Raw genomic sequence first — 15,999 nt, forward strand, 5'->3', positions numbered from 1 at the left:
TGGAATCAAGCCACACACACTCAATGAGTAGCTGACCCCAGAGACCATATGACCCAAGGAGCCTAAAATATGTACTGCCTGGTCCTTTATGGAAAACTTTGCTGACTCCTTGGACTAGTTCATTGATTTATTTGCTTATTCAGCAAATACTTATTAAGTGCCTGCTGTATGCTAGAAATGTATCAGAGGTTAGGTATCAGATGGTGAGCTAAACAGAAAAACAGTGGAACAGATAGAAACAAAAAAAAATTTGTCATGGAGGGTGGTTTTAACAATTACAATATTTGAGAGCTATAAAGAAAATAACAAAGTTCTGAACTTAAGAATATTGAGTATTTAGGAAGAGTGAGCTTGACCTTATCAAGAGGATAAAGGTAAGACCTGCCAGATGAGAAAGAGCCAAACATGAAATGTGAAGGACAGAGATAAGAATTATCAGGAAAGTAAAGAGTGTATACAGAGTTCCCAAGGCAGGAAATATCTTGGCTTGAGAGAGTAATTGAAAGGCGATGCATTTTGGTGGAACTTAGTAAGCAAGATGGAAAGCATGGCAGGGGCTGAGGTAGAAGGGCAGGCCTGGGGCAGGTCTTGGAAAGTCTTATAAGCCATGAAAAGGATGCATGCCTTTAAATCCAAGTTTAACAGAAAATCACATGAGAATTTTAAGAGAGTGAAATAAAACAATTTTTATTGAAAAAGGAAAGGAAAGGGACTTCCCTGGTGGCACAGTGGGTAAGACTCCGCATTTCCATTGCAGGGGGCCAGGTTCGATCCCTGGTCAGGGAACTAGATCCCACATGCATGCTGCAACTAAGAGTTTGCATGCCACAACTAAGGAGCCCTCCTGCCGCAGCTAAGACCCGATGCAACCAAATAAATAATATTTAAAAAAAGAAAAGGAAAGGAAAGACAATTCTGGCTGCTGAGTGGGGATTAGATAGCAGGTGGATAAGAGGCATTGACAGATAGGTAAAGCAGCTCATAAAGATTCTAGGCCAGAAATCACGGTGGCATGATCGAGAAATATGCTTCTCAAATTTTTCTGTGCCCACACGTGACCTGGGAATCTTGTTAAAATGCGGACAGTGACTCAAGAGACATGGGATAGAGCCAAGATTCTTTGATTTAAACAGATTTCCAGGAAATGTGATGTCCTGGTCCACAGACCACACTTTGTGCAGTGAGAGTCTAGAGGTAAAGACATAAAAAGTGGGTTTTTTTAAAATGCCTTTTGAATCATTCATTTTACCAACATTTTCCCATGACTAGAAGTCTTAAAAGTAAGTATACAAAACAAAATCATGCAAAAGGGGAAATCCAGCCCAGGCACTCTCAACCATTATAAATAAATCAGAAGTGAGCGAGAAAGCCGTTTACAGAGCTTCAGATATGGGACGTATCCTGGGGGTTAGAGTTTGAGAAAAACATGAAATTTCAGCACAGTTAATGAGAAAGTGCCCAGGGGATGATAAATTTTATTAATTTTTCTAATAAAATTTTATTGAGAGAATCAAAATGAAGAAAAGAGAGTCCCTGCTTTTAGAGATAGAGTATATTTGTGAATAATAGACATGCAATTTTAATATATTGTGAAAAGCATTTCCACAGGATCAAGGCTGGCGTGCTATGGATTGGGATCACCAACGGGAGACGTACTCTTGGTGAAAGGTGCAAGGAAGCATCTCTAGAATGATCTTCAAAGGATGACTCAGAGTCAGTAAACAAAGGACAAGGAGAGTGTAAAACGAAATAAGCATAAAAAAATTGGATCATACTATATATAATGTTATGTAATCTATTTTTTCTCCCACACAAACCCACAAACCAAGGAACCATTTGAAAGTAAAACTGCCCTTATGTTCTTCCTAAACATTTATAAAGATGAATTCAATTCTTCTAGATAGATAAATGATTTCTTGGCCACTTGATATCCATCTAGCTCTAACTAGTTCAGGCACAATTACATGAGTGTCCTGACACCGCTCATCATGTTATTTTGGGAATCCTCCCCTTACCATCCTTGCCAAAAGGTCATAGTTGGGTCACATGACAGGTTAGTGCCACTAGCCCACCTCTCTAGCACATAGCTCCACCCTTTTCCAAATCATTATCAAGATGTGCATGTGTGTATGTGTGTATAAAACAAGTCAGGGTTATTTAGATGCAATTATCTGCAATAAATTCACTGGTTTAGGTGTACAGTGTGGTCAGCTCTGGCAAATGTAAATGGTAGTATAATCACAAGTACACTCAAAATATAGAACACTTCCATTACCCCCAAATAGCCTTCCTTTTACTTTGCATTTGATACCCTCCTCCCATTCCTGGCTGCAGGCCACCACTGCTCTATCTTCAGGACCTAGGATAATGCCTTTTCAAATAAGTCATATAAATGGGATCATAAAGTCTGTGGTCTTTTGTGTCTGGCTTCATTCCCTTGGTGTAATGTTTTTGAGCTTTATCCGTGCTGTTGCCTGTGTCTGTAGCTTGTTGCTTTTTATTGCTGAGTAGTATTCCATTGTATAAGTGTACCCCACTTTGTTTATCCATTCACCAGTCACCATGGTTGACATGTGAGTGTTTCCACTTTGGGGCTGTTATGAATAAAGCTTCTATGAACAGCCACATCCTGATCTTTGTGTTGGACTTATTTTATATTTTCCTTACATAAATAACTAGAAGTGGAATTGTTGGAAGGCATGCTCAGTGTATGTTTAACTTTCTAGGAAATTGCCAAACTGTCTTCCAGGTGGCTGCACCTTTTGCATTCCAGATCCTCATCAGCACTCAGTAACATCAACCTTTGATTCTAGTCATTCTAGTGAGGTATAGTGGATGTCCATGTGGTCTTGTTTTGCATTTCCATGATGACTCATGATGTTGAGTTTTCATATGCATATTTTCCATTCATATATATTTTTTGGAAAAATAAGTTCTTTCTCTATTTCTAAAAATTGAGTCGTTTGCCTTCCTGTAATTGAGTTGTAAGGTTTCTTCACATATATCAGACACAAGTCCTATGTTGGATATACAGTATCTGATATTGTCCCATAACTTCTGGATGCTCTGTTATTTTTCTTTCTTGTACTCCACCCAGTGGAGGCTTGGTGGAAAGAGCTGATGAGTGCATGTGGCCCCCCCTTGGGGCCTCCCTTGAGTCTGGGCTCCCAGGGAGCCTCACTGTCATGCTGGCCTACACATGGCCTTTAAGAATTTGGTAAAATTTCAGTTTTTTTCTTCTTATCCACTCATATAACTACCACCTCTTTTGTCCCATTTTCTGCCAAAGGTGAAATATTTCTTACGTGCTGTCTCTCCTTGGAGGGGCTTCTCATCCTTTGACATTCAGTTCACCAGAGGGTCTTAGGACCACAGGTTTCTCAGAGGATAATTTTTAAGATATAGTTCTGGGCTTCCCTGGTGGCGCAGTGGTTGAGAGTCCGCCTGCCGATGCAGGGGACACGGGTTCGTGCCCCTATCCCGGAAGATCCCACATGCCGCGGAGCGGCTGGGCCCGCGAGCCATGGCCGCGGAGCCTGTGTGTCCGGAGCCTGTGCTCCGCAACGGGAGAGGCCACAGCAGTGAGAGGCCCGCGTACAGCAAAAAAAAAAAAAAAAAAAAAAAAGATATAGTTCTGTTGATGCTCTGACTCTTTGTTCGTTTGTTTGTTTGTTACAATGAGGACAACATCATCTTGCTTTCTGTATCTTAAGCAGAAGTGGAACTGCCTCCATTCTCCCTGTGAATGTGATGGAAGAATTTCATTGCTGGCACCACTAGAGTCAGTCAGTGTGGGCCCAGGGAGCCCTCTGTGCTCCCAGAGGGCTCCCTGGGCCCACACTTTCAGAGAGGAGAGGCTAGAGTTTGGGCCTGTCTGTGGCCTCCATCATGAATGACCTGCTTGCCAGGTTCAAGGGCACTTCTAGTTTTCCTCGTCCTCCTCTGTAATACCACTGGGGGAGTATCTTTCTCTCATCCTTGCTAAAGGTTTTTCATGAAGCCCCCATATGTGATATCTCTCCAGCCTATTTCACTTTTCTTTCACTTTCTAAGGGCTCTTCCCTTTGGACATTTAACCTAAGTTCTGCTGGGGCTTGTTTTCAGAAAGTACAACTTTCACCAAATGCTTAATTCCCTGTGCAAATGCTCCTGGGCTGAGATTTTCAGTTATCCCATGTCTCAGAGTGAGTCCCCTCCCCTCTCCTATAGAGCACATCTGGAGCCTCCAGAGTGGTCCTGGCCCCTTTCTCCGTAGATATATCTAATCTGATGGTCATCTCCTGTGGTTCATACTCTACAAGGCCTGCCCTTAGTAACCCTGATATACTGGAATTCCCAAAATGAATTCTCAAAGTAGGCCTTCCTTCAGGAACCCTGGCTGCAAATATTAATATCCTATCCTCAGATGCTTGCACTCTGCTTCCAAGATGCCCTGTTTGTGTCTAAGCATGTTGTCCTTGCATTTAGTCAAAGTTTAAAATGTGCAATCTCCTGACTGAAATCAGTGCTGGCTGAATCCCCCAGTGCACGCTGATTCAAGATGCGGGTTCCCCCTTCACCCCACCCCCACCCAAGGCTCTGATTTTTTTGAAACATACACCAGACAGTTTTGTTTTCCAATAAAAATGGACCAAGGAATAAAAGCTAATAGAGGGCTTATTATTTCAGAAAATCCCATGTACTGACATGATGATAAACCCATGTGCCCTCATACTGAATCCTGTATGCCAGCCGAAGATGTCTGCACTCGGCTGATGGCAATCACTGGTCAATGAGGATACAGCTCAGATGGAGCTCCAGCTATGGCTGTTAGATCTGACTGGCATGGTCATAAAAACTTCACTTCCAGCCTCCAGTGCTCTCTTGAGGAACAAGCTTACCAGCAAAGTATTGCTCACTCAGTTGCGAAATGTGACGATAGAGGTTATTGATCTATTGTCTTGTTGGATATAGCTAAGTATAAGATTTGGGGGTAAGCAAACCTACCTTCCTTCTTCCCTTCCTCTTTCCTCCCAAGGAATTGGCAAGGCTCAATGTATGAAGCTGGTCATATTCTGGGCTGCACAGCAGTTGGATTGCCTCTTCTCTCCTTCCCCGCTCCTCCCCTGCCATGAAAAGAGAACCAGCACTTTACGACACCTCTATAACTAGACGACAGACCACAAAGCCCAATCTTCCAAAGGAGGTCTGTCCCATTTAGAGTTAATAGTCCTGTATTTAATAAGGACAGGCCACAAAGTCCCAAACCCCTACATCTCACAACTCAAATGCAAACATGAAGAACCCCGTGACTGACTCAGGAAATGTTTTCCTGAGACCAATGGTTTATGAAATTTATTCTCCAGTTGGCTGATCTCTTGAACAGTTGTTTGTCATCATCAGATTTTGAAACCATTTATCCCCTTTCAAGTGATGATTGTGCTGTAACCTCTGGCTCCATCCACGCTTCCGGTCTGGGTAGAGCAGATCTTGGCAATGAATGAAAATCATAGCTGTCTTATCAAATAGCAGCAGTTCTCGTTTTGTTTAACAGTGCTGGAAATTAGTTTTTCAGGCACTGATCTTGACAGGTCAGCTGTCAAAAGTGGGTTTCTGTGGCCATAAATTCATTGATCCCATAAACAAAATTCTGTCTGGAAAATACAAGAGGAAGTCAGAGTAGATGCACTTACGTACAAATGAAATGGCCTGCAGCTGTATGACTAAGTGTCAGGACTTCTTTGGGTGAAAGGTTTTTCTGGCTTCCCATTTATCAAGCCTATCAGCCTCATTTGGCTTTTATTATCTGAAATTTTTTCTCCAGCATTCTGATCCGGGAGCCCCAGCTGTCCTCAGGAGGGAGGCAGAACACAGTCTCTCCTAATCTTGATGGGCAGCAAGTTTGGGAATCCACTTAAAGGCTTTATTTTATTTTTTAAAAATTCCACTTCAGTCTTTTAAACAAAAGATTTTGTTTGAAAAGGATTGTGACTTTCTCTGCTCTGGTCTTACATATTGGGTGCTCAGAGGGATGGCCTCACTCAAATGAAGGTTTACCACTCTGGTCTTCAGATTTGGATAAGAGCCAAGGCTTTGTGGAAATAGGGAGATTCACTCAGCCTAGGGCACTTGGCTTCAGGCTGATGTGAGGGAATAATACACTTTCCTGCCCAACTCGAAGGCTCCCAGATCCTGGAACATGGTTACTTTGATGTGTTTGAAGACAGAATTTTGGTTTCTCTTTGAAGTATTTTTTCTTTCTTTGTTAGAGTACAGGATGCCTGAAGGCCAGGGAGAGAGAAGTGAGTATTGAAAAACAATAAACTAAAAAACCTTTAAGCCCTAAGTACTTTCAGACAAAAGAAATAGGAATAATAATAACAGCTCAAAGGAATTTTTTTTCTTTCTCTCATGAAGTTGCACTTTGATTTAAATGACTTTGCCTTAGGATGGTCTGAATAGTAACTAATAAGATTTGATGCCACCCGCCCCTCTTCCTTAGTGGAGGAAGACTGCCTGTCTTCATGGAGCTGGGCCCCAGGAGGGGCCACTGCCCTGTCTCCAAACCCAAACAGGCTCATGGGGCCCTACACAATCTTGGAGGTGTCTTAGAATGTGAGATGCTGTCCTGGAAGACCTTGCAATGTGCCTCTTCTAGGAGATGGGCACCTCGGCCATAGCTCCTTGCAACTAGAGAACTGATGTATTCAGTATTAAGTTCTGACTCTTAGACTGGTCTTGACCTACCGATAGATAATTTGACTCTGATTGCTTCCTTCCATTCAGCCCTCAATCATACAAGTGCATGTGACAGGATTTTGCCTTATCACCCGTGCTAGCTATTTTTATCAAAAGCGTATTTTCCTTTTTGTGAAAGTAATGACAAACCTGTTAAAAACATAGGAAAGCATAAAAAAGTAATCATGGTTATTCATAATTCTACCCCCAAGATAAATCTAAATATTACATTTAAACACATTTCCTCCCGTTTTAACCACTGCCTTTAAAAAAAGACATAATTAAGGTCGCATTGTACACACCTTTGAATATCTCGATTCTTTACTTTGTGATTATTATTGAAGTTATTTTATTACATGTTATTTCAAAACTGTTTTCTCCTTTGAACAGCCCCTCAACATGGTAGGCAGGGAAGGTATTTTTATTCCATTTTATAGATAGGAAAATGGAATCTCAGTGAAGTTAAATTTATTCAGAAATATTTGTTGCCTCTTGTGGTTTAAGTACTGTGCTGTAAAGTGTGCTTAGGTCACTCAGGTAAGTGGTGGAAACACACCTAGAACATAGATATATTGGCTCATAAACATATGCTAATTTTTTAAGGATATATATATATATATATATATATATTTTTTTTTTTTTTTTTTTTTTTGCGGTACGCGAGCCTCTCACTGTTGTGGCCTCTCCTGCTGCGGAGCACAGGCTCCGGACGCGCAGGCTCAGTGGCCATGGCTCACGGGCCCAGCCGCTCCGCGGCATGTGGGATCTTCCCGGACCGGGGCACGAACCCGTGTCCCCTGCATCGGCGGGCGGACTCTCAACCACTGCGCCACCAGGGAAGCCCAACATATGCTAATTTAATACCTCCAAGTTCCCAAACTGTACCAGTAATAGGGAGCTGATCGTCTAGAGGAGTAATGGCATTCAAGGCACGGTTAGAAACTCTGAGATGGGAATAAGAAAGGCAAGGTCCAATCCAAGTGCCCAAGGCTCTAGACAGTTTATAAAGACAGGGTTTGGATCCCAGGGAACAGGGGTAAGAAACCCAAATAGCACAGCGGAATCACAGACTTAGGTCTAGAGTGGAAGACACTGAAGATCATTTCTACTGCAGCTTTGTATCAATGGTGGAGATTGAACTAAACATTTCATTAGTTGGGAGGAATGTATCATACTAATCATACCAATGTAACATCTTAACAACAGGGGAAACTGGGTGTGGGGTATATGGACGGTCTCTGCATAACCTCTGCGACTTTTCTGTGAATCTAAAACTACCCTAAAGTAAGAGCTAATTTTTTTGAGAAATTGAGTAAGAGTTTTTTACCAGACCCAGCCAGAGAGAAATGGCATTCCAGGGAGAAGAAACTGGATGTAAAGAGTCAGGAGGGAACACCATGCGCTTGAGAAAGGTGAGGAATTTGGTGGGGTTGGAGTGAACTGAAGCTGACAGTCAAGGTCGGGTCTCGATCAGGAAGGCCTTTTCATTTAGGCCAAGTTTAAAAGTGTTAGCCTTTATTCTTTAAGAAATAGGAAGCAATTAGAAATTTTTAATTAACATAGTTTGTATTTGAGTTTATGATAAACATCAGCACAATGGAGGAGGGCTGTTAAGAGAGAGAGGTTGGGGTAACAGTGGGGAGGCTGTTGCAGTACTTTGGGGCAGAGGCGCGACTGCCTTGAGCCAGGCAGTGGGCTAGAAGCAGAGGATGGTGAGGACAGGGATGGGGAGGCAGAGCATTTCTCACAGCTGAGCTAAAACCCTAGCAGGACAGGGCTTTATCCCAGCTGTTTTTCCTGCTTCCATTCCCATGACTGATTACAATCCCAATAGAAAGACAGGTAAAGCCGGTTGATCAGTGCCAAGCAGAGCCTCATTCCAGGTGCTCATCCAAACCAGGGCAGCACAAAGTCGAGATGCCCCTTCACCAGTGCCAAGGAGGTTGGGCAGCAGGTGTTACAAATTCAAGTCCTGGTACAGAGCAGAACATCCAGTCCCTGGCGCTGACATGTCATCTTTGCTTCCATTATGACTCTGTAAGTCATGGAGGTAGTAAAGGGACCTTCATAACACCACCCAACCCAGGGGGTATGGCAGATCACACATAGAGTTAAGCAGCCCCGATGCCTGGGCTAAACAGTTATGGGGATGAGATGCAGGCTGCCCAGATACACACGATGAGTCCCCCGAGTCTGATATCGAAGGGTCCAAAGAATGCAGGGAGTCAACACCTTGACTCCGTTTGTCTGAGTTTGTCTTTTCCCTTTGACCAGCATTTGAATCCGGCTGCAGGAATTGATCCCAAGTCCCAGGGCTATTTCCTGAGACCCCATAGGGAAATAGCCATGAAGTTTCCTTCTCACTATACCAGTTCCAAGAGTGTGGCATCTTTGATGTCCTTGAACAGGACTTCGGATAGATCTTAACTTTGTTCTTCACTGCAGTGCCCCTCAAATGAATGAGTGGTGGCTGTGGGGAGTTCCCGGAGTATGTGGCTGTGCTCTTAACTAAGTGATTTATTCATCACTTCCAGGCATCCTATTATCTAGGGTGAAGTGGGTTTTAGCTTGTATCATGTTGGAAGTGATGGCAGGAGGTTCCAGGTTCCTTTAAACTGGTTCTAGAACCACATATCTCATTCTGATGTTCCTGCTTTAGGCCTCAGGGTTCTAGTATCTTCCAGGTAGAGGGCCCCACAGATTCTGGAACTGTGGCCTCACAGTCACGGCTCAGGGTCCCTAAGCGGCACTATTGGTGGCTCCTTTGGGGCACCTGGTGGCACTTTTCCACAGAGGGGTAATTCTTTTGCTCAGCCTAACTAGGGGTCTTGTGGGTTTTCCCTGACAAAGGGTAGGTGCTACTGTGACAGTCTGAATTTTAACCCCTTGGTACTGAACTGATGGTCCATGGATCAGCAGCAGCAGCACATGGGAGCTTGTTAGGAATAATCTCAGATCCCAGAATCAGAAAGTGCATGCAAAATCCCTGGGTGATTTGTCTGCATATTAGGGTTTGAAGATCACTGCTTTCATCTGTAGCAGTGGTTCACAATCCTGGCTGTGCATTAGAATCACCTGGGGAGCTAAACGATCCATATCCAGTCCGCTACTGACCAGTTAAATCAGACTCTCGGGCAGGGGGGCAGGCTTTAGTTGGTTTTAAAAGCCCTCTTAAGAGATTCTAATGTGCGGCTACATCAGAGGCCCAGTGACCTAGAAGAGCAGCGGTTTTCAACGAGGATCGCTGGGGAAGCATTAACACTCCTCATGTCGAAGTGCTGAGACCCTAACTATGTTGGCTTTAGATGGGGCCAATATCTGTATCTTTTTACATCTCACCAATTAATGATTGAGATTCACTGATCTGACAAAGAAAGGGTTCATCGTTGTTGCTCAGGCCCTGCAGGGATGCAGGGAAGGGAAGCAGTCCCAAGAGCATCTGTGTCTCCAGTTGTTTCTGAGCCAGGATAGGGTCTCCTTGACCATCTTAGATGGTCTTAAATGCATTTATTGGACAGATCCTGCAGGCTCAGGAGGATATGGCAGACCCAGAGCACATGTATTCTTAGCCTCCACCTGCCTATGAGGGAAAATTATGAAGTTTGCACTACAGTGAAGGCAGTGAGCTCTTGGTCCTGTTTGCAACTGGCATCAGGGTGTAAGACAACTGTAAACTTGGGTCTTTGTTACCTGTTTCACTTTTGATCTCATCCTGCTCTGGTGATAGAAGCAGTGATCTCAAGGACCTTCTGGCCTGGGCAAGTCAAAGGAGTATTAAAGAAAGAGGGTACTTTGTGTGAGACACATTGACATGGCCTCAGTAGGTGGACAATAAAATTGGACATAAATGTTCATTCCAGAAACAAGTTCCTACCAATTGGTTTCATTTCAAGGATGAGGCAAGATCTCAAGATCCAGGTGAGCTGCCGGAGGAAGTGGAGCTCTATGTGTCACACCTTTATTCTCTCTAAGGTTGTAAGATGCCTCTAGCTCTCTGGGAAACTCCTAGGGCTGTTATCCACCTATCTGCCTGATTCAGGAGCCCAGTTTAGGAGTCAATTCCTAAGGTTTGCACAGGTGCCCGTTCTGTCCCTCACACTCCCTTTTTCCTTCACAGCTGGCGACGTGGGACTCGGAGAAGGGCCTGAATGGCAGCCTGCAGGAGAGGCCCATGGGCAGTCGCCTCCAAGGACTGACTCTCAAAGTGGTGACTGTCTTGGTAGGATCATGGGCATATGGGGGAGGTCTGCCATTCAGGCTTTGAGTCAGAGGCTTCTCTCTGTTTGGCTTGATGCTGGGTTTAGAGAGAAGGGGATCTTAAGTAGTGGCTTGAGCTTTCATAAGGCCTTTCACTCAAACAATTTTATGAATAGTGAAGGAAGAGTGAGATTGGAGATTCTGCCCCAAGCCTCTGAGACGTTCCATGGGAGGTCACTGGACTGCTCTAGAGAAGGAAAACTAATCCAGATCCCGTGCTGAGCTCCAGAGCGGGCATAACAACTCTACTTGTTCTTGGATGTAAATGATCTTGACCTACTGGTGGTCCTTAGGAGAGCTTTGCTGGTAGCTAGAGTCCCCAGAAGGATGTTGGGAGGACATCCGTCCAGACCCCAGTACCACTGATGGGCCCATGTGACACAAAGTTCATAATGAAGACCATTTGTTGCAATTTCTCTGCATGGTTGTCCTGGAATCAGAGACTTTTACATATTTCAGATACCTTAGAAACATCTTCCTTTCCATTTCTTTCTTCATCTCTTTAGAACTGTAGGAGACATTTTAGATTTATCTCTTATTAGCTGGTCATACCTGGTCCAAACATTCCCCTCTGTCCCAGCAGCACTGGCGTCTCTTGGCTCTAGAAGTCTTTGGCAGCCGCGTTTCCGCATTCCCCATGTGCCCACCAGGAATAAACATTATACTTTATTTCCCCAAAAAATTAAATTAATGAGATGTAGTCTCTGGGGCTGTTGTCAAAAGGCTCCTTCTTGTTCAGTTTCACAGGGTGGTGGTGGGGAAGCCTGAGGTGTTTTCCAGATGATCACGTGCCCTACAAGAGCACATGTGACACAGCACAAAATGTGTGAATGTGCACATGGCCTGGCTTTGGACTTTCAGACCGTGGGGTTTAATACTATCCTGTCCTTCACGTGCAGTATGGCCTTGTCCTGTGATTCAGCATCCATTTTCTAGTACAATCTGATAGATGTATTACTGTCTTCCCTCAATCCAGTATCACAGAGCTCTATTGTCATTTAATATCCTGGATGAGAGGTATCCACATTTCTTATGTGGGTCCTGAAGAATCATGGCATTTCCAAAGGACAGAGTCCTCAATGTTATAAATGAAGGAATGAAAACAAGCCATGCTCTTCTGGGAGATGGGGCTCTGGGCCGAGTCTGAGATGACACAGGACAAATAAATCTGTTCCTCCATCAGTATGCTGGTTGGAGGTATTTTCCTGTGCCCTGTATCCTGAGTGTCCACAAACTGCTTTAGAAAAGGGCAGAGAGGTTCAGACTCCAGGCCTAAATTGGCTAAATACAATGCACATGTCCACAAACGTTCTGAAATTATGGTTCATCGGATTGGTCTCTCTAATAATACCCTGGAAAGATGTGTGTTAATGAACCTGTGATTTAGTTGAAGAACATTCATTTTGTTGTCCTCAGGAAGAGCCTTTTGTGATGGTGGCTGAGAACATCCTTGGACAGCCCAAGCGCTACAAAGGGTTCTCCATCGATGTCCTGGATGCACTGGCCAAGGCTCTGGGCTTCAAATACGAGATTTACCAGGCCCCCGATGGCAGGTACGGTCACCAGCTCCATAACACCTCCTGGAACGGGATGATCGGGGAGCTCATCAGCAAGGTAGGTCCCAAACGCAGGTCCATGGGGAGGGATACGCCAGTCTGCCTCTGGGGTGATGTCTAAATTGGGTCCATTATGAAGTTGGAACCATGGGACCAGCTAGACAGACCACAGTTACCACTCTCCACGCACTGAGAACCTCTTTTCCTCCACCCCCCTCCTCCCTGCTATATCCACTTTTGCTCTTTTATTTTCTAATTCCCTGGCACTTTGTGTTTTCCTTCTGTGCCCATTGCTCTCATTCCTTTGAAACGTGTCCACTGTGCCTGTTCTGTAATCCACACTTTATGAAATCCACTCCCACATTTGGGCTGCAGTAGGAACCCAATTCTCGCGAGGGGTGGTTCGGGGGGGACTGGTGCATGCTTCTTCTCTTCTTCAAGGCCCACAAGTGGGCGTGTATATCGTGTGTGTCCACATGCATGTGTGTAGGTGAATGAGTGTGTGGGTGTGTCTGCATTGCTACGTATAAGTGATACGGCATTCCCCAGCTCCTCAGATTAATTTCAAATCATTAATCTTCCTCCTTCCTGTAGAACCTGGGTCCTCATTTAGATTCATGGCGTGAGGCCAATTTGCTGTGTCCCCATCCTTGACCCTTCCGTCTTATGACCTCTAGGTCATTTCCTGACAACCATTTACATTGGTGGATCTGCTCAAGCCCTCCCGCTCCAGTATTACTGTTGCCATCAATCTTGATGTTTCTGACATCCCTACGGAGCACCCTGGGCTTCGAGTGCTTTGACCCCCTTCACCTCCAGTGACCTTTGAGGACCTGCCCCCATGCATCCTGTTAGCGTCTTGCATGTCACTGTCACTGTCCCAATCCATGACTAAATCCTGTCGTCCTTCTGACTCTTTCTGGCCTTTGTTCCTAAAACACAGGTCCTCTGCTTTATAACCCATGAATGCAGACACGAGGCTTGTATTCTCTCCGGTTTCTCCTAAGCTTAAAAAACAAACAAACAAACAAAACACACACAACAACTTTATTGTGGAAAAAGTTATATATCAAATTCACCCATTTCAGATGTATCATTCAGTGATTTCTAGGAAATCTAGTGAATTGTGCAGTCTTCACCATATCTAGTTTTACAGTACTTCCATCACCCCAATGAGATCCCTCATATTCATTTACAGTTAATTCCATTCTCAACCCCAGCCGGAGGCAACCTTTAATCTACTTTCTAGCTCTATAGATTTGCTTTTGCAAACATTTACTGTAAACGGAGTCATACCATATGTGGTCTTTTGTGTCTGGCCCTTTTCACTTGGCACATGTATTTGAGGTTCATTCTTCTCTAAGATTTCTGTGCCCTTCTGATACTGCATCCTTTCCTGGTGCATCCTCTGTGGTCGTCCAGATAAACCCCTGTTCCCTTCATCCTGTATGATTCTCCTAAATTATTCTTGATTTCTTGTTACATTGAAACCCTGACCTGGTTGTATTATCTACCCTCTGACTCTGACATCCAGCTTGCTGTATGCAGTTAGAGGAGAAAATCACAAGTTTGTCCAGATGGATGTATGAACAATGTGTGGCCTCCCAACTCAACTGGGCCTTCGGGACAGTTCCTTAACATGTCCTTTATTGGGCCCCTTGGCTACGTTCCTTAGAGACTGTTTCAAAACTTTATCTTTCTCTTCAAGCAACCTAATTATCTTCTATCTTAAATTAGAAAGCAAAGTGCTCTTATTTTAGGGAAAGAAATGGAGACATCTGGGCATGAGATTCTACTTCAACTTCCTATGAAGTTCATATCTGCAGACACGTGCCCTCGCCTCCAGTTTCGGGGTAGGGGGAGTGTTTTCCCTCCTGTTACAGCTCACCCCTCCACCAGCATCACGAGTCAACTCTCTTGTTCCTCCTCTGGACCTGGTTTCATAAATTAGTTTCCCTCCATCCTATGTTGTTAACCTATCCTGATCCCCTAGATTTCTTTCTCTGTCATTAAATATGCCCCAGACTTAAACAAAACAAAACCAAAACAGACAAACAAACAAACCAGAAAAACCAGAAAACCTCCCTGGATCATGGGTTTCTGAGAAGAGAAGCAAGAACCAGAGATGCAAATGTGGCAAGTCTGAGATCTCTGACACGGCCACCTCCACCATTTTTTCTCTTTACTCTAGGTATGTTGTTGGATTTCACAGTTTAGAAGTCAGTATATTTGCCCCTCTAGCCCGCATATTGGACCTGATAAAATCCTTCTATATAGTTTTCCCCAATTTGAATGTGTAGTTTGGATCAGCTGTCACAACTGGTCATTCTAAAATAAACCTAGTTCTGACGATGCCTCCTACTTAAGAGACCCCAGAGCCAAGATAGAGATGATCACTGTACATTTTAATGCTCTTATGTTAACATCCACCTAGGCATAAGGATCCTAGTCTCCACCAGTCTTGGCAGCTTTAACCTCACAATCTAGTTCCATCTTAATGGGGTCTTGGGTGCCCGACTAGCTCAGTTAGTAGAGCATGAGACTATTAATGGGTCTTTGTCTATTTTTTTAAGGCATTTTAAATTTATTTATTTTATTTCTTTATTTTTGGCTGCGTTGGGTCTTTGTTGCTGCTCGTGGGCTTTGTCTAGTTGCGCGAGCAGGGGCTACTCTTTGTTGCGGTGCACGGGCTTCTCATTGTGGTGGCTTCTCTTGTTGCAGAGCACGGACTCTAGGCACCTGGGCTTCAGGAGTTGTGGCTTGCGGGCTCTAAAGCGCAGGCTCAGTAGTTGTGGCACATAGGCTTAGTTGCTCCGTGGCATGTGGGAACTTCCCGGACCACGGCTCAAACCCGTGTCCCCTGCATTGGCAGGCAGATTCTTAACCACTGCACCACCAGGGAAGCCCTCTTTGTCTATTTTTAAATTAAGCTCATCTTGGAAAGCAAAAGTCTTGGGAGGTACTTTTGAGGTCTCAGCACAGGATGCCCAGAGAGCCCCTTCACAGCATGGCTTTACTAAAGGACGAAGCAGCCCATATGTCTTGAGAAGCCATGAGTTAAGGCAGGCAGAAGATCAAAGGAAGTGGATGACCCCTTTTTTCTTGGAGAATGTTATTCTCTGACATAGAGTCTGCATATAAAACAATCTAGGCCTGATACACTAATGAGATTCAAGGTAGTTGTATACTCACCATATAACTTCTAAAGTATTTTAGAAAAGAGAGATACCTGTGTGGGCTAATGGCATTTGGAGAGGTTTGATGGAAAAATGGAGTGTCCCTGTGGCCTTGAAGTATAGCAAGGATGTAGATAAGGCCAGAAGAAGATAGAAGGGAGTTGGGGCGGGGATGGGGGTGGGTGGTAAGAGGGAAATACCAGCAAAAGAAAGGAGATAGTTCACTAAGGAGACTGCTAAGAAAGTGAAGAAAAACTGTAATTCACACAAGAATGAAGATGGTTATAGACTCT

The 15,999-nt window shown here is 44.2% G+C and overlaps 1 protein-coding gene across 2 annotated transcripts in view; it reads left to right on the top strand.

The window, feature by feature from the left end:
- Positions 1-15,999, top strand: part of GRID1 (glutamate ionotropic receptor delta type subunit 1) — a 680,012-nt gene that overhangs the window by 549,290 nt on the left and 114,723 nt on the right. For both annotated transcript variants that reach the window (XM_060080592.1, XM_060080683.1), the window contains exons 9-10: positions 10,835-10,936; positions 12,391-12,588. In XM_060080592.1, coding sequence (XP_059936575.1) covers positions 10,835-10,936; positions 12,391-12,588 — 300 coding nt within the window. The remainder of the gene's footprint in view (positions 1-10,834; positions 10,937-12,390; positions 12,589-15,999) is intronic.

The sequence above is a fragment of the Mesoplodon densirostris genome, chromosome 1 (assembly GCF_025265405.1).
Source record: "Mesoplodon densirostris isolate mMesDen1 chromosome 1, mMesDen1 primary haplotype, whole genome shotgun sequence".
NCBI lineage: Eukaryota > Metazoa > Chordata > Mammalia > Artiodactyla > Ziphiidae > Mesoplodon > Mesoplodon densirostris.